The sequence below is a fragment of the Acanthochromis polyacanthus genome, chromosome 16, assembly GCF_021347895.1.
Source record: "Acanthochromis polyacanthus isolate Apoly-LR-REF ecotype Palm Island chromosome 16, KAUST_Apoly_ChrSc, whole genome shotgun sequence".
NCBI lineage: Eukaryota > Metazoa > Chordata > Actinopteri > Pomacentridae > Acanthochromis > Acanthochromis polyacanthus.
In genome coordinates this window covers 26653306-26681275 of record NC_067128.1, presented here as the reverse complement: position 1 = coordinate 26681275, position 27970 = coordinate 26653306, and the positions used below count along the sequence as shown (strand labels likewise).

Sequence of the window (27970 nt, the reverse complement as noted above, 5' to 3'; positions counted from 1 at the left end):
TTTTCATTACATTAATTCTTCAAACTGTATAGTTGATTCGCAACAGAAACTGTAAACTTCCTCCAGCACCTCCTGGGGGACCTTGAGCTGTTTCCAGACCAGCCGGTGACTAGGTCAGCTTTTGTTTTTTGATAGATAAATTCAAGACTGGTATGTGACTGACATTTTCATTGGACTCAATCATTCTTCAGCACTTATACATCCCTCAATTAACATTTAAGCTGTCCTTCTTACTGTAGTTTCTGTTAGATCCATACAGGTAGGTAAGAGTAGCTTGACATTTTTTTTTAACTTTATTTACTTACAGATGGTAAAAACTGAACTTAATTCAAGATTTGTTGAGGGATTCAAAAGGATTTAATAAGAGGACTGTGTTAAGGGACACATGTCTTGAGCTACTTTCTGAACCAATAATTGGCAGCCTAAGCAATCACTAATTGATTAATCATTCCATCCTCCATCAAATTAGGTCACATGAAATGATCCGCTTTTATGGCTTACACAACTACTCATTGGACTACATTAATGCTGTTGTAGCATGCTGCAATTTATTTACAAAAAGAAAGATCTAGTCAGTAGACATCAAGCATTACTGGAAACTTTCTCATGGTGGCACTTTACCAGTTAAACTCCCACAATGCTTTCTGCTTGCCAACACAAAATGGCCAGTAGTTAGACTGACTGCCTCCCTGGGTCACTAAAGTATCAAACAATAACAGGCTCTGGTGGCACAACCAAGTACTACAGCTAATCTACAACACATTTTTGGACACGCAAGTCCTTAGTCTTCTACCATATGGTGTAATATATTTTGAATTAAGTTATTAACAAATATTAATCGATAACAGATTAATCCTTAACATCCCTGATTGGGATTCAGTAAAATGCTATCAAATTCTAACCCTGTTATACTGTTCACTTAGAGATGGTAAGGAATTATAAAATAAGCCCATATGGGAGTTTCAATCAAAATAGTTCACCCACCTTAATCTGGAAGACACTCTGGTTTTATAATTTAATGAAAATGTTAACTAAAGTCATGCCAAACAATTACACTAAATGCAATAACACCTATCTAAATAATTTTAGAGGGCATAATTGAAAGCATAGCTAGTAACATAGCTAGCAACGACAAGTTTCTGGAAATGTCCATAGACAAAATTCTCCAAGTCCGAAACTCTCTCTCTCTCTGTCAATCTCTCTTTTAGCCCAATCATCACTGCAAAAGCTCTCAAGATTATTGAGTTTACATGCTCCCAAGTTGTTTGCTTGGATTCACATCTGGCAACAGGGATGGCCGCTCAAAGATGTTTCTGGAATGACCCCCGAGCCAAAATTAAGTTGACTTGGAAGTAGTCTTGGGATCATTGTCTTGCTAGCAAGTGCAATGATTCTAAGGTTCAGTTTACAAACTTATATGGTCATAGTGTTACATATGACTGGGTATATCAAGAAATCCACAATACCAGCAAAATGAACACATTTACCAGCAAAACACCTGAATGGTATGATGCTACCACCTCCATGCTTGACTGTTTGGGTGGTTTTCTTGTTCTGACAATGATCTTGCCCTTCTTACACCAGACATACTACTGATTCAAAGGTTGAAACAGTTTTATTTAGTCTCATTTGTAGAGTTCTTAGCACAATCTCCAAGAACTCCACATGCCTGTCCATTTTGTTTTTTGCATACTGAAAATTCTACAGTTCTACAATTTCATTTAGCAGACGCTTTTGTCCAAAGCGACGTACAACACAAGCAAAATGACTTTGACTGCTTTTTTTAAATGTTGTTGTACTGTGAGAACCACAGAGATTTGCTACTATTTTTTACTCTTTAAAAATCAGTGCCGACATCTGCCCTATAAAAAGTGGGAACATGTGACAACACTTGTGACAACCGATGAGCTCCTCTTTCCTGAAGAGCATAAATGTAAACAACAAAATGGAAGGAAAGCAACACTAATGTTGACCTGAACACAAAATAAAAGAGGCAATTCTTGCAAGAAACCTTCCTTGAAATTTACACTGCTTAATATGAAAGTGTCGGGCATTTTCATGAGATTTGCCTCTCTGTTTGAGGTGGGAATACCCGTCACACACAACAAGGCCTATTGAGCTCAGCACAAAGTGCCAGTGTATTCCCACAGTGACTCCCTAACTGTTGTGTCCGAAGTAAGCCTCTTGCTAGAGGGCTGCACAGGCCAAATGCCAGGCCTCGAGCAGCATAGACGGGATAAAAATGAAAACCTCTGGGCAAGATTGCAGACATGATGAGCCAAATGTTTCTTGGAATCACTCAAAGCACAGCAGGGGATGTACGCACATTTCCATACAGTTGCTCATATATTCTGAAGCTTAACAGCAGTTACAACAAATTCATCATTTACATATTGTGAGTCACTGCAATAACTTCAGCCTCTACAAATCAGGCAGAAAGAGAAAAAATGCCTGTGGCGAGATTTGCTTTCTGTTGATGGACTGTGTGAAAGTAAAGGGAAATTGAAAAAAAAAGTCACCTTCAAAGCTTCACAAATGCTCACATCATATTTCACTGAAGTGAGGAACTTCAGTTTATCAAGAGTGCTGCTCAAGAGGAGATGTTGGCTTGACTGTAGCGACCGTCAATTCTTTGAATAATTCCTGAGGAAGTGCATATTCATATAGTCGTCAAGATGCTCTTGACCAAATGAATGGCCTCATAATCTTTAGATCCTGTTGGGCAAAAACTAATTTTAGTAATGGAGAATATTCATAATGTTAATGTGTTTGGCTTGATCTGGAGTGTGTCTAATCTGGATTGTTTAGTGGGATTTTGGCAAGCGAAGATTAATGCCAGCTAGCTTTCACTGTTACCGTAGAGCCTTCTTACAGGAATCCTGCCTTGAATGACAAAAACAGGATATGAAATATATTACTACGAGAAATTCTAGTTTTTGCTTACTATATTATTTCGATGATGATGATGAGGAAGAGCCCACCATTTGCTGGTAAGACTCACTAAAAGGCCTAATGACAGAACAGGTCAATCAGGCAGGATTAGTGATGATTAAAGAATGGAGTATGTATGTATTATGCAAGGTATACAATATGTAAATACTTTTCAATTAATATATTTCAGTTATGTAATTTCAGTTAAATAACATCTAAGGAAAAATACACTGCATGCATGCTTTAAGGATTTTCTTGTGTTTCGATCATGCTATAAGACTGAACAAAGTCCCCCCTAATGGATAGTCAGTGAGTTATCTGTGAGTTAATGGACTCCCACCAGAGTCTATTTGTTAACCCGACAGCTTCAATAGATCTCTTCACTTAATATTACTGTCTTCAGTTAAGGCCATCCTTTTGTCCCAGAACACCATCAACAGCCACATGAATACCACAGGAAGCAAATATATCACTGTCTGCAGGAACTAACGTAAACACTAGTGTTTAAAGAAAGTGCATCAACCAGGAATAACAACCCCATACCATAAAACCCCCTCCACCAAACTTTACACTTGGTAGAATGCAGTTCGAGAAGTATCGTTCTCCTGGCAACCGCCAAACCCAGACTGGTCCATCAGATTGCCAGATGGAGAAGTGCAATTGGCCACTCCAGAGAAGGCGTCTCCACTGCTCTAGAGTCCAGTGTCGGCGTGCTTTACACCACTGCATCCGACACTTTGCATTGCACTTGGTGATGTATGGCTTGGATGCAGCTGCTCGACCATGGAAACCCATTCCATGAAGCTCTCTGCGCACTGTTCTTGAGCTAATCTGAAGGCCACATGAAGTTTGAAGGTCTGTAGCGATTGACTCTGCAGAAAGTTGGCCACCTCTTGGCACTATGCGCCTCAGCATCCACTGGCCCCGCTCTGTCAGTTTACATGGCCTACCACTTGGTGGCTGAGTTGCTGTCATTCCCACACACTTCCACTTTCTTATAATACAACTGACAGTTGACTGTGGAATATTTAGGAGCGAGGAAATGTCACGACTGGATTTGCTGCACAGGTGGCATCCTATCACAGTTCCACACTGGAATTCACCGAGCTCCTGAGAGCGAGCCATTCTTTCATAAATGTTTGTAAAAGCAGTCTACATGCCTAGGTGCTTGATTTTATACACCTGTGGCCATGGAAGCGTTTGGAACACCTGATTCTGATTAATTGGATGGGTGAGGGAATATTTTCGGCAATATAGTGTATGTTGTTTTGTTTGGCATCAATAGGGTTGTGCACCATAAATTCGTATGGCAGGGTCAGCTGAATTTGGCACAACTTAACTGAACTGCCATCATGCCAGCTGTTCAGTGTATTGAAAAAACATACAGGTTTTATATCCACACCAAGACAACTACAATTCTCTATCCACCCTATATTTGGCTTCTCCCGACTTCTTCCTCTTTCTGAAATTGAAATTCAAGTTGAAGGCTCGCAGTTTTGACACAGTGGAGGAGATCCAATGCACGTCGCTGAAAACTTATATAACGGACTTCCAGGGAGCATTCCAAATGTGACAGGGGCACTGGGAGTGGTGCATCACTGCACACAATGATTAATTTTAAAGGGATCAATTTCAATCAGATACAGCTGCTGCTTTTGAAAGGTTGTAGTCTCTCTCATATCAGTAAAAGTAACAGCTGATATTGCACTCTCACCTATTCATGTAGCTCTTAACTGATGCAGTTTTTAACAAATATGCGCAATATGCTCTGGGTATTCGCACAATAATTACATTGTTAAAAGTGATGCAATTTCTTTAAGCACCAGTGTAAGCAGCAACTTACTTATCTATGTGTGTAAAACCCATAGCATTCGTTGTGTCCTGTTAGTTTTGCCTCACGCCAAATTAGTCGGCGGCTCTTTCACTTTGTGTGTATCTTTCACACTAGCACGCTCTTCCCTTATTACCAAGTTCGAGTTTGCTCTGCTATTTTGGATTGTTCCCTTGCACTGAGTTCCGTGTGTGTTGTCCTTGGTCCCATAGCGGGCTTAGTGAGTCCCATCCCGCTGTGTGCTACTCTTGGTTCTGCACTTCTAGTATCGTGCTTCCTGTAATATTTGCATTTTTGTAAATAAATACTGTTAATTTTAAGCTCATCTGCCGTGCTTCTTTGCCTGCAATTGAGTCTAAGCCATGGAACTGTAACATTTTATCTTCAATCTATAAAAATACGCCATGATGAATTAGCTAATGCACTATCCAGTTAATTTAATTAAAAATGAAAGCCTGGAATACTAAAATTTTGAGTGAAATGTGCAGTTCTGGCAAAGAAATAGTACAACTGTAAATCTAAATTTCATGATTTAAATAGTAGAAAATTTCATATTGAAAATGGCTTATCTAAGATTGAGCACACCTTAACCAATACATTTCTGAGACTACAATATTTCTTTCCTTTGTTCTGCCAAGTACAGTTCTTGTATACTCAAGAACTGTCCAATGTTGACTTCCAACTCATGGAACATGAAGGAGAACGTGTTAGTAATGGAGACAGCATTGGAATTTGGGTTCAAGAAAACAAAGTTTATTTAATGGCTCTAAAGGTTCTGGGAGTGAATGTGTCAGAGCAGAACCTTAAATACCTGAATCGGATGTAGTCATATGCAAAACTTAAAATTAATGAAAAATTATTTGCATTTACAGCAGAAATGCATAGTTGTTATATTTTTAGGGTGACAGCAGATAGACTATGTAAAAATTGAGGGATTGGCTCAGTTTCAATACAAAAGAATTATTATTAGATTATTTTGGTGGAAGTCGTTTTGATTATTCTGAGTAAAGAAACAGTAGGAATTAATGTAGAATTTAGTTAGGTTCCTGCTCATGTTAAAAGTGGAGGTTAATGAAAAATCCAACAGGACTGCAAAGCGAGTGTTGACATTAAAGGACTATGAAATAATGAGAGCTCCTTTTGGAAAAGGTGAGACCAAATCATTAATAAGACAGCCAGTGAGGGATTCGTGACAGAGGAAGTGGGACATAGATATCAAAGGGAGAAACTATGACAGTCCACAAAAATCAATTAAGGTTAAGTCTGTCAAAGGGTAATGCAAAGAAGAGAAATAGTTTTTTGTGTTTTTTACGGTGAGACTAGAATATACTGGATTGAAGCCTAACCTTTATTCAATGGCAAAATGTATATGAGATACATTTGAGTTTTTTAATGTTCCCAAGAATGTAGAGCATGTCACAATGGGGTGAAATAAATATAATTCAGAGGAACATGCTACATGATAAGATATATTATTTTTATATAGTGTGTCATTTTCTATTTTATTCTGTAAATTACAGGTTTCTTTTTTTGAATGTGATTTGAAGAAGTTGGGTGTAGTTACTCAAAAATCATCAGTATGGAGTTTCTGATGTTTACGTCTTGCAGCTGTGGCTGGAGTAGCTAAGAAAACAAGAAGGCCATTATTGCATAGCAGGGAGAGGAAATTAGGATGCTATCATGCAGTGTTAATTGCACTATGAAAAAATGTACTGTAAGGGTACTCTACATTCATCCTACTGGGCTCTATGTAAACAACTTGGACCAAGAAAAAGGAAGAATTCAAGCTGTGCCAAACAGGTGATTGGGAAAATTTTGTTCATTTCATTTTGCTAACACTGTCTCCTTGAGAATTTACTTCAGTAGTAAACCTATAAAGTCCAATTCAAAGTGCACACTACGAGGAACTGGTGGTTCATGTATTGATGTATACAATACAGATGTGCACATGGACAACTGTGGATATCTACAGACACGTAGTTGTTATTATAGTAACTTTAAAGTCCAAGGGAGTCCACTTGGAGGACTCCGTAACATACATATGCAGTAGGTTGCATCTTTGAGTTCCATGCAAACACACTCTGTCAAGCACCGCGATAAGACTGTACAGTGGATCTGAACTTGTATGTTTTGGGGAAAATTGAGCAGGGGTGTTTATTAGTGTTGCAATCGAGACAACCTAAGCCGAGACCAAGACATCGCCGAGACCACAGCGTACTGAGACCGAGACAAGCGCAAGACTTTGAGGGGTGAAGACTGAATCAAGACCGAGACCAAGATAAAGCAAGGCCGAGTCAAGACTGAGACCATACTAAATTTAACTTAACTATTTAATTCAACACTTATTCAATGTAGTTTTTCGGCAAGCTAAATCTAGAACAGTGTTTCTCTTTATTTATATTACACCACAAATAAATAAATCAGATAAAGCTGAACTTGGATGATTTTTTCAAGTGTATTATTGTGAAAAGAAAAAAACCTGATAACCATCCATCCATCCATCCTCGATACACCGCTTTATCCTCACTAGGGTCGCAGGGGGTGCTGGAGCTTATCTCAGCTGACTCGGGCGAAGGCAGGGGACACCCTGGACAGGTAGCCAGTCTGTCACGGGGGTACATATTCAGACAAACAATCACACTCACATTCACACCTACGGGCAATTTAGAGTAACCAATTAACCTCAGCATATTTTTGGACTGTGGGAGGAAGCCGGAGTACCCGGAGAAAACCCACGCATGCACAGGGAGAACATGCAAACTCCATGCCGAAAGATCCCAGGCTGAGGCTGGGACGCAAACTGGGTATCTTATAAGTTTGAACCGGGGATCTTCTTGCTTCAAGGCGAAAGTGCTAACCACTACTCCACTGTGCAGCCTAACCTGATAATCACTATTTTTAAAATAGAAAGAAAAAAAACTATGCCAAATTTCAGCACCTAAAATGCAAAGAAAAAAAACAGCACTCTGTCTTCACACACTGAAAGGCCAAACTACAGGAGTTTCCCTGAGAAAGTGCTGAGGTAAAATACTTTGTTATTCAAAGCTCACCACCAAGGATAGACATATGAAAGGGTCATTTCTAAACACCACAAACAACATGGCCCCTAAAAGTTACATCACGGGAAGTGAGTTCAAAGAGTGGTTTCGAGTACTACAACACTAGTGTTTAAGATACAAACTGTTGACAAACTGAAGACTGATTCTATTGCACAGGAAAAATCCAACAAAAATCCCTTTGCTTTTCTACAGAGAAGATGAGTGTTTACATAAGAACATCTGATCAATATATTTGAAAGCCTGATCTAACACCATCAAACCCTTTTATAAAAAAGTGTCACCTCAAGGATATGTTACCAATTAACAGTTGCAAAAATCAAATCAAAGTTAAAAAGAATGGAGTGAACCATTTTGTTTTCAGTCTGATGCGTCTGTAAAAAAAACACCTCATACTGTTCTGAACAAGGTAACCTACAACTCAAGGCATGTTTCTCAGGTACTTCAATGCTTTGCTGCAGGAATCAAAGACTTGCTGGTCTAAAGAGACTTGATGAGTGAAAGAGGTGGACCAGCTTCCATTTGTCATCATTCATCATCTCAGCACAAAGATCTGTCTTTGAAATAACCAGCAGTATTAGCATTTTATATGCAAACATGACATTACTTTTGTAAACTGAGACCTTTTTCACCATTGTTGCAGCAAAAACACACTATAAGCTGCCAGTGATATATAACTGACTGTCAAATGAAAGGGGCTTTTTATCAAAGGAATTTACATTCTAAACATCATTCACTATATCTGCAAACTTATCAGCACCTACTTAAATCATTTGCATGTCCAAACACATTCTCATTTATACATTCTGTTCATTTGCACATTTCTGTATCACTCCTGTATATTCTGTTGATTTTTAGGGTCCAAGCACCGAATGGTGCGAAGACCCTATTGAAACCCATGGGTTTCTTTTTCTCGTTCTTCATCATCCTCTTCTTGTTTTTGGTTTTTTTTAAAGCAAACTTGAAGGCCTAAAACTATTCAAAAACGCTTGAAAATTTGCACACGTCAGGACCTGCAAATATTTTGATATTTTAGGGAAATTGCAGAGCTGTGAGTCAAAACGGCTCAATAACGTTGAGGCTAACAGAGGCTATGGCCAGTACGTGTCACCGACAGCTACCAAATTTGATAGGCATATGCAGTACATCAGACTGAACAAAGAAGCCAGTACTAGCCATATCCTAAACCTCACAGGAAGTCCACCATTTGGAACTGACTGTTTGAAATTTCAGGATTTTTGCTCATTTTCCAGAGCTATAAACTCAAGGGGCATAACTTCAAATCACCTCAGATTTTGCCTCAGTGATCAAAAGTTATCAAAATGGCTGTGGCGGCCTCTGGAAATTTAATCCTTTGCCATGAAACATCAGGTGCTGTGTAAATGCCCTGAACATGCTCCAATCTGCCTCAAACTTGACATGCATGATCAGTGTCCTGCCCTGATAACATCCATATGATGAAATGCATTCACAATCATAGCACCACCTGCTGGCATCAGCTGCACATGATCCAATCGACCCCAAACTTCATATGATGGACAACAATCCAGGCCTGAACACATCCAAACTCATAAATTTAGAAATACTCATAGCACCAACTATTGGCAATAGGAAGTTAATGTCATTACATTTGCAAGTACTATGGCCCAAAACTTTGTCATATCATTCTGGAAATTGGTTGGCACAGTATTCACACTTTGACAATGCCACAGTGTGAATATTGTGACTAATCAGAAAATACCGTTGCTGTGGCAGTGCATTGTTGCTGTGACAAAGTACTTTTAGACAGGTTTGGCATGCTCACAAGCTCAACAAAATTGCCATACACATCAGGACCGGCAAAACATTTAACATTTAAGGGGAATTGCACATGTGTAGCAAAATAGCTCCATAGTGCCACCTAGAAAATTTCAAACGGGAACTACGGCCAGTAGGTATCATTTAGAAATTTGGTACAGATATGTAGCTTGTCAAGATGTACAAAAATGTAATTGACACACATGCCCAAATCCCAACAGGAAATTGGCCATTTTGAATGAATGTGTCATATTTTCGATGATTTTCGGTCATTTTTTTGACATCTTTAAAAGCTATAAACTCAAACAGGGTAACCCTGAGAGAGCGGAAATTTGGTCAGGTTGTACATTAGGCATGGCTGATCAAAAGTTTTCAAAATGTTCTGCAAAAATCTGACGGTGTAGAAATGGTAGCCCCTGCAATTTTGACATTTCGTCATGAAACAGGAAATGCCATGTAACTCGATTGCACATGCTCCAATCTGCCTTATACATGTGTGATCAGCGCGCTTTAGGTGCAGCGGCCTGAGTTGCTATTGGCAAGGCAGCTCAAATTAATTTCATTGTATATGAAAGTGTGCAATGACAATAAAGTTGTTCTCATTCTCAGACTCCAGCCCTCGTCACATCTATATGCTGAAATACAATCAGTCATAGCGCCACCTGATGTATGGACAGGGAGTAATGTATAATTAGCCTGTACATGCTCTACTCTGCCTCAGACTTTACATATGTGATCAAAGTCTGGCCCTGATGAATGAAACAGACCAATATACAGTTAGTCATAGTGCCACCTGATGGATGGACAGGACATGCTGAATAACTAGCTTGTACATGCTCCAATCTGGCAGAAAATTTACATGTGTGATCAGACTCTGGCCCTCACGACATCCATAGGCCAAAATAAACTGTCAGTCGCAGCATCACCTGGTGGACATGCTTGGACTTGATGATCAGCAAGGATGCGAGGACCCATTCAACGCTGCTTGCAGCTTTAATTTTTAATTCTATTTTATATAATTCTTTATCTTATTTTATTTTCTTTTTTTTTGCACTCTATACCCTATCCTAATATTCTGTATTGTCTTATTGTTAATCCCTTTACTGAATATCCATGCTGCTGTAACACCTGAAGTTCCCACTGAGGATTAATAAAGTCAGTCTAAGTGGAAGAAATGGATTACTTGATTGCACTCCAGTGAAGACTAGCACAAGATGCACAAGAGGAAAAAGTGAAAAAGCAGATGTAAAGGCACGACAAAAAAACATCCTGATTTTAACCTACTGAGACCTGACTTCACTTCACAGAGCCGAACAAAATTAGCGTACAGTCATTATGAGCCAGTGGGGAAAGTTATTGTCACACACACACACACACACACACACACACACACACACACACACACACACACACACACACACACACACACACACACACACACACACACACACACACACACACGGAACATTTCAGAACATTAAGTTTTCAGCCAAAACTAAGTTGGAGTCATATGTTCTGGCAAAGACTTTTTGATCTCGTTTTTCGAGTTTCTGGCTGTTTGACTAGAACAGCTCCACTAACTGTGTACGCCACTAACTTTGTCTACATTTAATTTTCAGCAGGAAGTGTACAGTGCAGTTTAACAGAGCTTTATCTCTTACAACAGCTGCTGCTGGTGGAGACAAGGCTGCTGACATGATTTTAGCTCATCCTCAACTTGCCTTGATACCACAAAGCCTTTTTTAAATTACAGGCTTGTTTCAAATACAAATAAGATCAAGTCCATAGTATTCTCCGCATTTACCACTTTACCATAAAAGCTCTGAATTGCTCCCATATCACTGCTTCTTTGTATATAAAGTAATAAGTAAATGACTTAACAGCAAACAGTCACTCAAGATTTCAACATCTGACCTATAAATTATGTCTCACAAAGCTTTCAGTCTTTTCTAAACTGTAAAACCATTGTTTATCTCATTCAGATCTAGTCTATACTTAATTATAGAGTTATTCTGCAATGTCACGTTGCCCTCTCATGAGCATGCAGCCCCAAAAAGTTGCTATTTCTTGTTCTCATGTCTCTATTTAATCAATGTCAACAAGCCTACCAGATCAAAATAAGCTTGCGACTAAAACCACAATATTTTAGTGGTGTTAGAGTCTGAAAACAGAGCCCTTCTTTGTATTCCCCCTATCAGTTCTTGATCAAGAGTCTAGGAATGTTGGAACCAAAGTGAATCATGAGTTTTCAGACTCTTACAATCCTGGGTTTCTTGGGATGGTGGCAAACCATGAGGTTTTGCACATATTTAATGTTCCTTCTTTGATATTGCCTCATGAAGTCAATGAAGTTGTGCTGACATATAGATGAACATCGCAAATACCAGCCACTGAAGTGATCACATCCTTCTAGGTTTAGACTTAGCGAAAACAAGAAAGTAGCAAGTAAGGAAACAGATCACACAGATTGTATTTTTAGAGTGTTATTATTGACGGAGGCATAAACATCTGAATCATGCAAACCATACATTAACAGTATTGTAGTTACTGCTGTCAACCACGTGCTAGTGTGCGCAGTAAATGTGAGGGTGAAGCCCTTAAAATAGAACCCTGAATCACTGAGATGCAGTGTGTAACATACTGTGGGCAAACTGTCAAGCTGTAACATCAGGAAAGCATTTGAAGGTCTGAAAGCAAGCAACAGACTCCAAGTGATTCCAGTCAAGGCTTAGGAGATTTTGACCAAGTTAGAGTTGCATGAAATGGTGCTTTATTCCTACAGTAGAGTTCCAGAGACTAGGAGAATCAATGCCAAGAAGCATTGTGGCCACTTTGGTTGCACATGGTCGCCCCAGCACTCTACTAAGACACTTTTTTGTCAATTTGTTACCTTGTCTGCAGATCATTAGTGCACCAATTGCATTGTGACCTTTAAGACAGTACCCGACTAATTGAAAGACCCTTTGACACTTTGGAATAAGATTCCTCAGTTATTCTCAGTTTGGCGATGTCATTCTTCCAATCACAAGGCAGACAGAAAATGAAAAACATGTATTGTGAGCCAGGACTACTGCGAAAAGTAGCTGCAGGGGAATCACATGGGAGGACAACCCGACTTTGTTCACTTTCAGGGCACATGTGTTCCCTGTTGACTTAACTGGCCTGTGTCTGCAGAGAGCGGGGCAATCACAGGTCAGCATCCCAAGCTGATCTGTGCCAATACTAGAATCCATACAGAACAGGCAGATGAGGTGAAACCTCATCAGATAAGAAAACCCCACTGATGGCCTTACCGATTAAATTTCCTCGAGGTGAAATGGTGGATTTAAAAGCAGCTCTGGAGAGTGATGCAGGGTCTTTATTGTAAAGATTCACAGAACTTGGTTATGTTTTTGAAGTTTCTCAACTGTTTTTGAAAGGCAGTAATTAAATGTCAGCAGTTATTTGACCTTGGCCTTAAGGGCTGCACTCATAGTATATAGGAAGAAGCTGAAAGAATATGGAGACCTTTTCTTTACTGTAGCTACTAACGATTAAGTTGAACTTATTAGAAAGCTGACGCTCAGAGTGTAAAGAACCTACAGTGCCTTGTGAAAGTATTCGGCCCCCTTGAACTTTTCAACCTTTCACCACATTTCAGGCTTCAAACATAAAGATATAAAATTTTAATTTTTTGTCAAGAATCAACAACAATTGGGACACAATCGTGAAGTGGAATGAAATTTATTGGATATTTTATACTTTTTTAACAAATAAAAAACTGCAAAGTGGGGTCTGCAATATTATTCAGCCCCTTTACTTTCAGTGCAGCAAACTCACTCCAGAAGTTCAGGGAGGATCTCTGAATGATCCAATGTTGTCCTAAATGACTGATGATGATAAATAGAATCCACCTGTGTGTAATCAAGTCTCCGTATAAATGCACCTGCTCTGTGATAGTCTCAGGGTTCTGTTTAAAGTGCAGAGAGCATCATGAAGACCAAGGAACACACCAGGCAGGTCCGAGATACTGTTGTGGAGAAGTTTAAAGCCGGATCTGGATACAAAAAGATTTCCCATGCTTTAAACATCTCAAGGAGCACTGTGCAAGCAATCATATTGAAATGGAAGGAGTATCAGACCACTGCAAATCTACCAAGACCCGGCCGTCCCTCTAAACTTTCACCTCGAACAAGGAGAAGACTGATCAGAGATGCAGCCAAGAGGCCCATGATCACTCTGGATGAACTGCAGAGATCTACAGCTGAGGTGGGAAAGTCTGTCCATAGGACAACAATCAGTCGTACACTGCACAAATCTGGCCTTTATGGAAGAGTGGCAAGAAGAAAGCCATTTCTCAAAGATATCCATAAAAAGTCTCGTTTAAAGTTTGCCACAAGCCACCTGGGAGACACACCAAACGTGGAAGAAGGTGCTCTGGTCAGATGAAACCAAAATCGAACTTTTTGGCCACAATGCAAAATGATATGTTTGGCGTAAAAGCAACACAGCTCATCACCCTGAACACACCATCCCCACTGTCAAACATGGTGGTGGCAGCCTCATGGTTTGGGCCTGCTTTTCTTCAGCAGGGACAGGGAAGATGGTTAAAATTGATGGGAAGATGAATGGAGCCAAATACAGGAGCATTCTGGAAGAAAACCTGTTGGAGTCTGCAAAAGACCTGAGACTGGGATGGAGATTTATCTTCCAACAGGACAATGATCCAAAACATAAAGCCAAATCTACAATGGAATGGTTCACAAATAAACATATCCAGGTGTTAGAATGGCCAAGTCAAAGTCCAGACCTGAATCCAATCGAGAATCTGTGGGCAGAGCTGAAGACTGCTGTTCACAAACGCTCTCCATCCAACCTCACTGAGCTCGAGCTGTTTTGCAAGGAAGAATGGGCAAGAATTTCAGTCTCTCCATGTGCAAAACTGATAGAGACATACCCCAAGCGACTTGCAGCTGTAATTGCAGCAAAAGGTGGCGCTACAAAGTATTAATGCAAGGGGGCCGAATAATATTGCACGCCCCACTTTTCAGGTTTTTATTTGTTAAAAAAGTTTAAAATATCCAATAAATTTCATTCCACTTCACGATTGTGTCCCACTTGTTGTTGATTCTTGACAAAAAATTAAAATTTTATATCTTTATGTTTGAAGCCTGAAATGTGGCGAAAGGTTGAAAAGTTCAAGGGGGCCGAATACTTTCACAAGGCACTGTATACACTGATTCTAACCAATGGCCATGAAACTATCTCTTGTTAAAATTTATTTACTGCAATGTTTACAACCATGATAGGATTAATTCAAGTTATTGTCAGTTAAACAGTGTGGTTTGTGAAGAAATGAAAAGCTTTCTGAGCAACAGTTCACAAAAAGCAGGTTCTGTGGAAGAACTGCAAAAAATCTCTAGTAAGAATGGTAAAGAGAACAACGATGCATAAAACCATAGTGGTAAAAGATACCATTTTGTTAGCAGAAAGTTTTACTGTTTTGTTTTTTTGTTTGTTTTTTGTTTTTTTTTATCAGCATGCTAGCAGAACTGTTTTGTTGGATGTCCAATTCACAAAGAACCAAAATAAATTCTGATCCTCTGGAATTACAATCTGATGTTTAACAAAGGACTGTGGTTACTAAGATGTACATAAATGTATAAAATAAAGACAGATGTTTTGATTTTCATCAAATATCTGATTTTGCTGGGTAAATACCACAGTCCTACTAGTTAAGTCATAGACAAATGCAGACTGATTTAAAACTTTTTAAATTAAGATTGACATTTTAAGAAGGTATGTAAGAATATGAAGCAATGTCCATGTAGAAATCATTTACTGAATGGACTGGAACATAACCTGACTTTCTTTGTTGGCTATAAGAGCCTTCGGACTAATTCTAGTTCAAGGATTTACAATAAATCCAAAGGATGGGACTTTGTGCCTCAATGTTTCTCCTTTCCAACCCAATCCAAGTGCAACACATATTCCCAACATAAACCCCACACAAGCATAAATATCTGTTTTATTTAATGAAGTCAGGCTTTCCAAATTGGAATGTGACTAACGAAGGGGTTAAACTGGGATCTCAGGGAAAAAGAAAAACAGACCCAGCCAGACGCATCTCCACACTCTCATGCTCGGTGCCAACACTAGTGTCAAATATTGTGGATATTCTTAGATATAGGATGTCCAGGATGCATGAGATACAGAACGTTGACTGCATTTCATTTAACATCTACTGGTGTCATTAACAACAAAAGGTAACTTTCTGCTGCAGGAACTCGGTACAGGGGTGAGGGGGTACAATCTTTTACACAAATGTCCTCACAATTTGCACCTGTCAATTTGCATCCTGTCAATAGAGAATACAAAGAAAAAATCTAAATGTCAGAACATTCCTCTGAGGTCAGATGTCAGCTTCCAAGAGCTGTGAAGGGACTTAAACTGATCCTGTTCTCATCAGGAGTGGAAATAGCCATGGAAATGACATTATCCCATTTGTCTGGTGGCTTCTTGTGGCACTGTGAGTATATGAATCAATAAAATGCGTAGAACAACCTGATGTAACTTGCAGGAAGGCCGACTGAACGAGGAGCTGACTGACATTTCATTGTGCTCATTCATATTCAGGTCTGTTTCCTGCATAAAAATTATGCAGTTGTATATTTTTTTAACATTTTTAACATTCATTAATTATTATCCGCAAATATTTTGTCATTGTCGAGTGTCTGTGCTGTAATATATAATGACTGGCAGAGTAATGTAATATTCACCCGGATGGCAACAGGTAGCCAGTTGCTTCGTTCCTTCAAGAGAATTAGTGATGCATGCAAGAGGTCGTGGTGACATTCATGGAGAAGTCTGAACTCTGAACTTGGCCCTGGACCCAGGTGAAGGCCCTCGTATGAGTGGTGGTAAAAAGAAAGCAAAGATGGTGAGCTCGAGGCAATACAATGAAAGCTATCTTTCGTTCAGATTTACTTTCACCGGGGATGAGACAACACCAACTGCATTATGCCTGGTGTGTGATGAGATGTTGTCCAACAGTGCTATGGCATCAAGCGAGCCTAAACACCGTCTCGTAACGAAACACCCATCGCTTCAAAACAAGTCAATAGACTATTTGTTTGCAGGCGTGAAAACACAGAGAAACAGGCAACTTTTATGAGAACAACCACAAAGGTAAATGAGAAAGCCCTCAAAGCTAGTTACCTGGTTGCTGAACTCGTTCTTAAATCGAAAAAAGTCCCACACTGCGGCAGAGACATTAATACTACCTGCCTACAAAGCCATTGTCAGTGAGATGCTCGGCCCTGACGCGGTTAAAGACATAGCTAAAGTCCTGCTCTCTAATACCTATACTCACTTTTCAAATAGCCTCTGCAGCTAATCTGGCCTGCAAACTTGTATGTAATTAACTGTTTTTCACTCAACTTTGGATCGATAATCTAGACCTGTACCAAGGTTTCCAAATGATGGAAAACATTGACATTTTCCTTCTTTATCATTGAACAAGCTGCAGCTAAACTCCATCAACATACTGATGAACATTTTAACTTCATGCTCAGCAACCAGATTCCACCGCATGACACCAACATCATCCCTTTATAAAGGCAAACAAGCTGTTCCAGAGCACAGGAAGTGCAATTTCCCTCAGCTGCAAAGACAAAATTGCCTCATACTACACACATTAAGCAGCATGCTATGTAGGAGGTGAAGGAGAAGGATGGATGAGTTGTGAGGAGATAACAGCGAAAGTAGAGGAGCCATTTGTTGTAGGACAACTCAGGAAGCATCACAAGCTGCAGGATTCCAAGAAAAAGAAAAAAGGAACATCTGTTCAAAAAAATGTCAGCCTGCCTGGATACACAGCAGAGGAGTGTCTCACCAAGATATCTGATGACATTTATGACCAACAGTGCAGCAGATCCTGGGAGTACATTTTCAATTGCCTCAATGACAGCGGACAGCGCTGTATATACAGTGTCCCCAAAAAATGTATACACCTTTTAGCAGCTGATAACGGACCTCACTCCACTAGACTTCTTTTTATGGGGATACCTAAAAGACAAAGTCTGCGCAATGAGACCAGCAACAGTCACTGAATTGAGAGCAACCACTGAATGTGAATGCACGCAAATACCAAGGGAATTGTTTCATGACGTGTGCTACTCCATCGCTTTGCGTTGTCGGCAGTGTCTGGACCAGACACTGCCGACAACGTCTCAAACTGACATCAGTTTGAGAACAGGCAGTGACAAAACAATAGAATGATGTTTGTAAATTCTTTTACATGTTGAAAATTAAATAAATTTTACAATAAACACCTAGTTTACAATTAGGTAAAGCTAGTTACCTGGTTGCTGAACTCGTTCTTAAATCGAAAAAAGTCCCACACTGCGGCAGAGACATTAATACTACCTGCCTACAAAGCCATTGTCAGTGAGATGCTCGGCCCTGACGCGGTTAAAGACATAGCTAAAGTCCTGCTCTCTGATAACACAATTGAGAGGCATATTGATGACATCGAAAGACAGGCTTTGGAAAAGATATGCATCAGTAGGAAATTTGTGTTGCAACTTGGAGTGTACGGATATTAATGGACATTGTCAGCTGTTGGTCAATGTGCGTTTTGTGTGAATGGAGATGCCATTAGAGAAAAACTTCCTATTTTGCAAGGTGGTGCCAGAACAAACAACAGGAAAGGAAATTTTTCGGGTCACATTGGAATATCTTGACCAGGGAGGATTTATGTGGGAAAATTGCACAAGTATTTGCACTGATGGAGCTGCAGACATGGTCGGGCACACCAAAGGCTTTGTTAGTAGAGTGAAGGAAAGAAACCCAGATTACACTCAACAAAAATATAAACGCAACACTTTTGTTTTTGCTCCCATTTTTTTATGAGATGAACTCAAAGATCTAAAGTTTTTCCACATACACAATTATCACCATTTCTCTCAAATATTGTTGACAAATCTGTCTAAATCTGTGATAGTGAGCACTTCTCCTTTGCTGAGATAATCCATCCCACCTCACAGGTGTGCCATATCAAGATGCTGATTAGGCACCATGATTAGTGCACAGGTGTGCCTTAGACTCTTGTAAATTGCGTAATAACTCACAGCATTATTACGCTTTACTGAGTTCAAACCTAGTATCAAGAGCATGAACTACTTAAAGAGTGAAAAAATCTCCACAATGCTTGCTTGAAAAACTAGTAAAGATGATTAATTAATTATCCAAAGAGGTCGTTCCTTAATTTTTTTCTGTCAAACAACTAATTATTTCCACTGTATGTTTGCATGTGTGAGCTGCCCAAATCGCTGCCAAATAAGACCGAAGCTGTTTTGATGTGTGTTGCACGTCTGAAAAGCCATAGAGTTCAAAAGAAAGAGGTGAAGATGAGATATTGATTGAACAGAAGGTAGAAAAGTTTTATAAAAATCCAGCCAATTAATATTTCTGGCTGTCTGAGCTGATATGAAAGAATGGAAAGAAAAAAAATCCTTTCTTATTACACTGCTACAGACCAATAAAGTAATTTTGTAAATCCTCTTCTGAATTGACCTCCCTCTTTGTCCACTTTTTTTCTTAACGTTGTCTTCCTGCATTTTTGGAACACCCTAAATCTGTGTATTCATTAAATACCACTGCAGATTTTAATCTGTTCTTATTTGTTATGTTTGACATGTTCCTCAGTAAATCCCAGTAATGGATCATCCAGTCAGGGGGAAAATATAACCAGGTAAGGGGGTTCAAAAGAAATGCCCACCATCGGAGGAAAATTTCGGCTGTAAAAGCCCAAATCTGGATTCCTCTGACACATTCTAATGTCACTATTCCTGATCTTGATTTCTCCATATGTTAATGAGTTTCTAGTGTAAATGTAGAGCAAATCAATGTCAGAATAGAGCCTAGAAAGTCTGAAAATGACAATAATTTAAACCACACTGATCCGGCATTTGTAATTAAGAACCATTAGTCCTTACTTTTTTTTCTCCTTTTATCTGCATTTGTTCTCATTGTTTAACTCCACAGAAAGGGCGTCAACATTTGATGAGATTAATGCTTATTTTAGACTTGCAGCCAAATATTTTATTATTTAGTGCATGTGTGTGACCATAACCAGCCCTACCTGAAAGCTAAGCTGATATTCTTTATTAGAATTCCACATTATGAGCCAGGGAGGGCAGTGCTACACCTCAGTAGTGATATGCAGGGGAAACAAAGGATGGACAGGACAAAACAGGACGGACAGGGACAGGGATTAGCAAGCAGTGATATTAAACTGAAGAAGGTCAGGTGCTGTGTTATTCCCGACTATTAATTACCCATCAATAAAACAAACAAATGAAAAACATTTAAAAACAAACAAACAACAAACAAACAAACCAGAAAACAAAAGAAACAAAACAAAAAATAAAAAGATAAACAAACAAACAGTCCTTACTCTTATTTTTTTTTTAAATTTATTTACTGACAGCTTCACAGTAAAGTTTACCAAGATATACACAATAATGGTTAAAATATTGTTTCACAAGAAACATAAATTCAGGATCATTCAATTACTATGAAAAAGGGCTAAAAAGATTAAAAGAGGGGTGACAATAGCAACCAGTGAGACAGAAAAATTAAGGAAAGAAGGACAAAAATCGGGCAGCAAAAGTGATAGGAAAAAAATACTGAAATACTGCAACGCTCAAAAAACTGTAAAAGTCGTGAAAATAAAGGGAAATATATGTGAACTAATAATATCATTAGCTGACTGCTAAAGTAAAACAGTGCTATTTATGGTCACTAAAATAATAAATGATTGTGATTTGTAAAAATATAGATTTTTGATGTGAACAATATATATAGCTTACCCTGTTTTTTTAAAGTCAACATATATATATTTTTTAGAAATATTTTTGTGTAATGTTATTGAATACTATCTGCAATTTAACAAAACAGGAACAATAATTAAAATAACACAAACATAAATGTCTTTCAAACAATGCAAAAATATATGTAAAACTTTTTTTGGCCGGTTCAAGTACCGTAAAAGAAAAAAAAAATACAACCATTTTATGGTTAAATGTTGTAAAGGAATACAATACGATTTAAAAAGTACAGATTTTTTTATGTGGACAATATTTACAGTTTTTTTGTAACGGTTAACATGTAAAAAAGGTCAAAAGATGATCAATCCCTACAGATCTGCATGTTAAACTGGTCAACTTTACTGCGGAGATAAACATATTTATGGCCTGGTACAAAAACGGTTTTGGGTTCTACAGTAAATGTCTTAGTTCACTACAATTGTACCGTTTTTTTAATATAACTTAACTATATAATTTGCATTAAAGCTAAAAGACATTGCACCTCCTGTCTCACTGAACTGGGAGCTTCAGCTTCAAAACCACTATTCAGGAACCACTAACCCTAAGCTTAACCCTAACCCTTCATTTACAAAGTTGCTGCCACTGTTTTTTTTTCTAATCAAAGTGGCCTGTCTAATGGAGATGTCCCCTGTTTGTTCAGTCCATGCAAGTCCGAATGTGTTTTCTCATCAATTATGGATTACAGCATGTAGGGCGGTGCTGGCACATCCCTCAAACATCAGTTCACATTGTTTAAAGCGGATGCCTGTGGTTGTAAAACTAATTCAATAAAGTAGATTTAAATGTGGCTTTTGGCCGGCAGCCGGTGCTGATGTAAAAGCTGATAAATCAGGTGCGGCAAACATTTATGTAACTTTTACATTCTCTCCTCCAGTGTTTTGCACTTCTGAAAATGTACCCAGCACACTTTTCATCCATTTTATGGACTCAAAATCTCTAGTTCATAAATATAGATGAATGTAAATGGGAAAGAAAATGTCTAAGAGGCATTCAAGATGAATTAAAGTGTGACTTTTCAAATAGCATTTTAACCAGATGTCCAAAAAACAAACACAGTTGCACTTTCCTTTTAGGGTTTTCTTCTAATACCTATACTCACTTTTCAAATAGCCTCTGCAGCTAATCTGGCCTGCCAACTTGTATGTAATTAACTGTTTTTCACTCAACTTTGGATCAATAATCTAGACCTGTACCAAGGTTTCCAAATGATGGAAAACATTGACATTTTCCTTCTTTATCATTGAACAAGCTGCAGCTAAACTCCATCAACATACTGATGAACATTTTAATTTCATGCTCAGCAACCAGATTCCACCGCATGACACCAACATCATCCCTTTATAAAGGCAAACAAGCTGTTCCAGAGCACAGGAAGTGCAATTTCCCTCAGCTGCAAAGACAAAATTGCCTCATACTACACACATTAAGCAGCATGCTATGCAGGAGGTGAAGGAGAAGGATGGATGAGTTGTGAGGAGATAACAGCGAAAGTAGAGGAGCCATTTGTTGTAGGACAACTCAGGAAGCATCACAAGTTGCAGGATTCCAAGAAAAAGAAAAAAGGAACATCTGTTCAAAAAAATGTCAGCCTGCCTGGATACACAGCAGAGGAGTGTCTCACCAAGATATCTGATGACATTTATGACAACAGTGCAGCAGATCCTGGGAGTACATTTTCAATTGCCTCAATGACAGCGGACAGCGCTGTATATACAGTGTCCCCAAAAATGTATACACCTTTTAGCAGCTGATAACTGACCTCACTCCACTAGACTTCTTTTTATGGGGATACCTAAAAGACAAAGTCTGCGCAATGAGACCGGCAACAGTCACTGAATTGAGAGCAACCACTGAATGTGAATGCACGCAAATACCAAGGGAATTGTTTCATGACGTGTGCTACTCCATCGCTTTGCGTTGTCGGCAGTGTCTGGACCAGACACTGCCGACAACGTCTCAAACTGACATCAGTTTGAGAACAGGCAGTGACAAAACAATAGAATGATGTTTGTAAATTCTTTTACATGTTGAAAATTAAATAAATTTTACAATAAACACCTAGTTTACAATTAGGTAGTTGCTAGAGGTACGGACCCGTACCCGTAGCCTGTGGCCTACGGATACGGCACTTTCCATTTGCCAATCGGATACGCGAGATCTGGTCCGTGACTCCCGGTAGACGCTGGAGGTACGGACCCATAGCATCGGTACTACAGGTACGGACCCTAAACCTAAACCTAACACTAAACCTAACCTTAACCTTTGCTTACCTTTCAACAGTTTGCAGTGGTTAGCAGCTTCTTGACTCGCGAGACTCGCGTACGGGTCTGTATCTGTCTGGCAAATGGAAAGTGCCGTATCGGGCTACGGGTACGGGTCCGTATCTGTAGACACTACCTTACAATTATTTAAAGTGTGTATACATTTTTTTGGGACACCCTGTATACACATATAGCAACACGAAATAGCCAGGGTGATCCCAAACTTTTAAATGGTAAAGTTTGGGATCACCCTGGCTATTTCATGTTTTCCAGGTAAACTCACACTTTTATTCATGTGCTAACATATTTGCATGAGGGTTTTCTAATCATCAATTGGCCTTTCAAAAATTAGCTAACACAATGGACCATTAGAAGACAGCTGTGATGGTTGTTGGAAATTGGTCTCTGCACTCCTATGTAGATATTTCATTAAAAAGCAGCCATTTCCAGCTAGAATAGTCATTTACCACATTAACAATGTCTACACTGAAAAAAAAATGTTTTTCTTTTCTTTCATTTCGTGTTTAATGCTAAAGTATATTTTCCTGGTTATTCTTCACAAATATGCATACTTTTGCTGTATCCCTTTGAACCCTCACACCCGCCAGTGGCTTTAAAAAGTGGCCCAAATTCATTATTCATCAGCTGGAAACACAGAAAAAGAAACACCGGTCAGATTTTCTTGTTTACAACAGTCCGCACCGGACTACTCGTCGAACATTTCCATAAACAAATGAATGTGGAAAAACAAAAAAATCTGCATTTTGGACACAACCACAAAGTTACTGGAGACTCGGCTACAAACAACACAGACTTTTCAGCGGAATTTGGTTGAACTGCAGGCTGTGTTCACATAGAGCAGAGAGTATGGAGTATATCTATAGTGTATGGTAGTCACCTTTTTGTTTTTGTCTTTTTATTTTCTACCAGTATTGCTAACACCTGTGAGGGCTTCAAAAATGTACATGTCAATGTCAGGTTTTGCAAATTTTTGTAAAACAAAGAATCACTGAAATTCTGCTTTGTTTTTTTTTTCTTTTTTTTTAGGATTTATTGAAGAATTAATGCACTTAATATTCTTTTTTTTTGGCTCTTTACTTCTAAGCATGATTGTGCTGCTTCCTCAGACATATAGGATTTTCTATAGGCCACAGTGACTAACAATGTGTAAGGAGTAAAGCCTGAAACTGCTTGGGGTTCAAGTGGCATTTTCAGTGCAGTGTTTTAAAGTGTCTATTAATTTTATAGGCTGCACAGCGGCAAGGTGGTTGGCACGGTCACCTTGTACCGATAAGATCCCCGGTTCGCGTTCCAGCCTCAGCCTGGGATCTTTCTGCATGGTTTGCATGTTCTCCCTGTGCATGTGTGGGTTTTCTCTGGGTACTCCAGCTTCCTCCCACAATCCAAAAACATACTGAGGTTAATTGGTAACTCTAAATTGTCTGTAGGCGTGAATGCGAGTTTACTCGTTAGTCTCCCTGTGACAGACTGGCGACCTGTCCACAGTCTCTCCTGCCTTCACTTTAAGTCAGCTGAGACAGGTGTATAGATAATGAACGGATAGAGGTTTTTTATGCAATGAGGTTGACGGATAGCAGGAGATGAACTGCAGCTGTTTGCAGAACGCTGTTTACTGCTAGTGCTAGTGAAATGTGTTAAGTGCCTGATGGACAGAATCGAAATGAAACTTTCTCAGTAATCCCTTGAAATTTGCACATTTGAAACCAGTTCTTGATGCTCAACTGCAGGCCTAACAGAAAACATTATGTGACAAACCCTCACCTCTGAACATGCCAGGTGTTTGCAGAGCTGTCTCTAGCTTGTAGAAAACCTGCGATGATTCAATGACATCTAGGGGTGTAGCTCTCCACCTTCCTCAAGCCATCAAACTTTTTCAAGTGATCTTGAAGAATATTTAGAACTTGTCTAAATCCAACCACATCCAGACTGACAGATGTCTGTCTCCAGGCTGTTCTGAAGGGAAAGTCACTCATCTGCCAGTTGTCTGACAGCCAACAATAAACATGCATTGGGCAAAATGGGAGTAAAACATTACAAATAGTTGGATTTTCTTGTGGAAAAAACAAAACTCTTGATGCTTTCCACTCCAAGCTGTGAGAGAGCTGCTACTATCATCTGGAGGCCACTGGTGTCACCAGCAGCAGCTGAAATGTTCTCTTTGTCGCATTAAAGCAGCAGCAAAATACCACAATATCAACACGCAGTACAATTGCCGTGATACAGATGGCACAATTGCTGCTGCAGCATTTACCTCAGAGAGACTGAACTTACAGGTTACACCAAACAATATGAACGAGTGCTCAGCATCCTCCAAAAATGTGATTCGTCCATGTGACTGATTTCTTAACTGTTTGGTGGCAACAACAAATTAATCACATATCGTGCAACCTAGATTTAGTACAAACAAAAGAGCAAAAACACTTGAATCAATAAAAGAATTAGACAATGAATATCTTGTAGCTGTTTAAATTTGACACATACAGTGGGGAAAAGTATTGAACGAGTCAACTTTTTCTCATCACATTTATTTCCAAAGATGCAATTCAAACAAAATTTCTACCAGACATTGGTATTAACTCAAATAATCCACACATGAACAAGAAATCACAACGTTCAGGTCCATAAATAATGATTATGTGGAATTAAGTGCGATAACACAGGAAAAAAAAAAAAAGTATTGAACACGCTAACTGAGACTGGGATGAGAAACAACCCCATGCCATGATGCTTCCACCTCCAAACTTCACTGTTGGTATAGTGTTTTTTGGGTGATGTGCAGTGCCATTTCTCCTCCAAACATGGTATGTAGTATGGCAGCTGAAAAGTTCAATTTTGGTCTCATCTGACCAGACAACATTCTCCCAGTACTCTACAGGCTTGTCAAGATGCTGTTTAGCAAACTTTAGACAAGCTTCAACATGCCTTTTTTTGAGGAATGGAGTCTTGCGGGCTGAGTGTCCATAGAGACCATGGCGGTGGAGTGCACTGTCTATTGTTTTCTCTGTAACAATTGTACCTGCTGCCTCCAAGTCTTTCTGGAGCACTTTCAGGGTGGTCCTTGGCTCGTTGAGTACTCTTCTGACTATCTTTCTGACTCCCTGGTCAGAAATCTTGCAAGGAGCTCCTGTGCGTGGCCTGTTGATGGTAAGGTGGTGCTTCTTCCACTTGCGAATAATGGCCCCAACGGTGCTGACTGGAATATTCAGGTGCTTTGATATCAGTCTGTAACCAGTTCCATTCTGATGCTGAGCAACAATCAGGTTGCAAATGTCTTCAGAGAGCTCTTTGCATTTACCCATCATGAGGTGTGTCATATTTAACTGCTTGGTGGAAAAAAAAGACCTTTTTTATAGGACCATCAAATTGCTCTAGCCCAGCTGATGTTGGTTTGCACTAATTGGAAGTTCAAGTAATAATTACTGACAGATTCCAGGTGGTATGGTGCATTTCCTTGCCAAAGTATACAGTCTTTCCATGGTGTGTTCAATACTTTTTTCCTGAGTTATTGTACTTAATTCCACATAATCATTATTCATGGACTTGAATGTCATGATTTCTTTTCATGTGTGGATTATTTGAGTTAATATCAATGTCTGGTAGAAATTTTGTTTGAATTGCATCTTTGGAAATAAATGTGATGAGAAAAAAGTTGACGCATTCAATACTTATTTTCCCCACTGTAAATATTGCTCATCTTGTGCTAACTGTACCTGATATCCCAAAATCGAAGATGGCTAAGTTAACAGTCATGATCTCCGGAGGCTTCAACTTGGTCTTGCGTTTGATGGTCATATAAATAACGTAGCCGTTTCCTGTTGCCGACATGATTCCTGTAAGAGAAACAAGAGAAACTGCTATTTGCACTTTTTAAACACCACTGTGACTGTCCTGAAAACATCTCAGTATGTCTTAATTCGGCAGGGACTTAAAATTGAATCAGCTGTATTCAAACACAATGTTGCTTAGTGAACAAAACACTGAAAACGAGTCTGTTAATGCACATTGGCTGCAGAATAATGTAACCAGGTGGGCAAATAATCTAATATAAAACATACATTGCTTACTCTTACCATCAATCTTGAGTCAGAATCAAATAAAAAAACTAAATAATTCAAAGCATGACTGTGAAGTCTTACAGGTATACAGGGATGAGAATTTTCCGCGGATCCGCGGAATTCCACGGATTTTATCATTGCCAGCATCATTCTTGTGAATCGTCTAAATTCGAGGAGAAAATTTTTTTGGGAGGTGAGGTATGTTTATGGTCGGCGAGTCGTAATATCGAACGGCTGCTAATATCCACCGCGCTGAATGCTATCCGCCACTCAGTGAGAGCAGTCATGTACAGCAGTGTTTCCCCTCCTATATGACCGACGAGGCGGGCCGCCTCGCTGGTATAGGCGACCGCCTCATTACAATTTTGCCGACATTGCCGCCTCACTGGTCCGCACCAAAAAAAAAAAAAAAAAAAGTAATGCTAAATATTAGAAAGCATTGACATATAAGTCCGGTATATTCGCCGCTGAAATCAACAAGTCAGAATGGCAGCCTTTTCTCGCCGTGGGTGAAGACAGCAAGGCACATCCCTGTTGGTCGGTAACACTCAGTTCTTGTGTGACATCCCGTGAGTTCGTGTTTCAAACGTCGGTCGTTCCGATTGGCGAACAACGAGCATGGCGGACAAGAAGCGGCAGCGCTCCATCGTTTCGTTTTTCGGGGCTAAAAGCAGGTGTGTATCACAGACATATGTCAAATTAAGTATCAAAACTATCGCATGTCATCAAAATAAAGTGAGCAACGCAGTGTAGGCATCGATCTTGCTTCCTTTACTGAGTTTGCTTACTGTTTTGTTGTCCGCGGCGATACGAATTGACAGTGACTGCAAAAATGGCTCCCGTTAAAACATTTAGGCACGACAAAACCCGTTCTCACGAACGAGACAAATGATTTCAACGGAATATAAAATTCCTAGTTTCTTTTGATAAAATGATTTATAGAGTGCCCGAAATTATATCATTCAATGGCAAAACAAATTCTGTGCTCAAATTCTAGTTCGGTGTTCAAAAAGGTAACAGTTTTGAAAACAGAACTAACTCCTTCAGAAAACCAGTTGTTAACCCAGAGTTGAAGTTTTCTTTCACATTTTTAAGTAAAATGAAGGTCATGACATAACCTTTTTATTATGAATAAAAATGAAGTGGG

General features: G+C 39.3%; 2 protein-coding genes across 4 annotated transcripts in view; one reads left to right on the top strand and one right to left on the bottom strand.

Annotated features, from left to right (window-relative positions):
• ptchd4 (patched domain containing 4) overlaps window positions 1-27970 on the top strand; it is a 189900-nt gene that overhangs the window by 98089 nt on the left and 63841 nt on the right. The window lies entirely within an intron of this gene.
• opn5 (opsin 5) overlaps window positions 1-27970 on the bottom strand; it is a 102568-nt gene that overhangs the window by 16503 nt on the left and 58095 nt on the right. For 2 of the 3 annotated variants that reach the window (XM_051960672.1, XM_051960674.1), the window contains exon 3: window positions 26479-26598. The exons of the other annotated variant lie outside the window; for it this stretch is intronic. In XM_051960672.1, the coding sequence (XP_051816632.1) occupies window positions 26479-26598 (120 nt within the window). The remainder of the gene's footprint in view (window positions 1-26478; window positions 26599-27970) is intronic. 3 annotated transcript variants of the gene reach the window in all.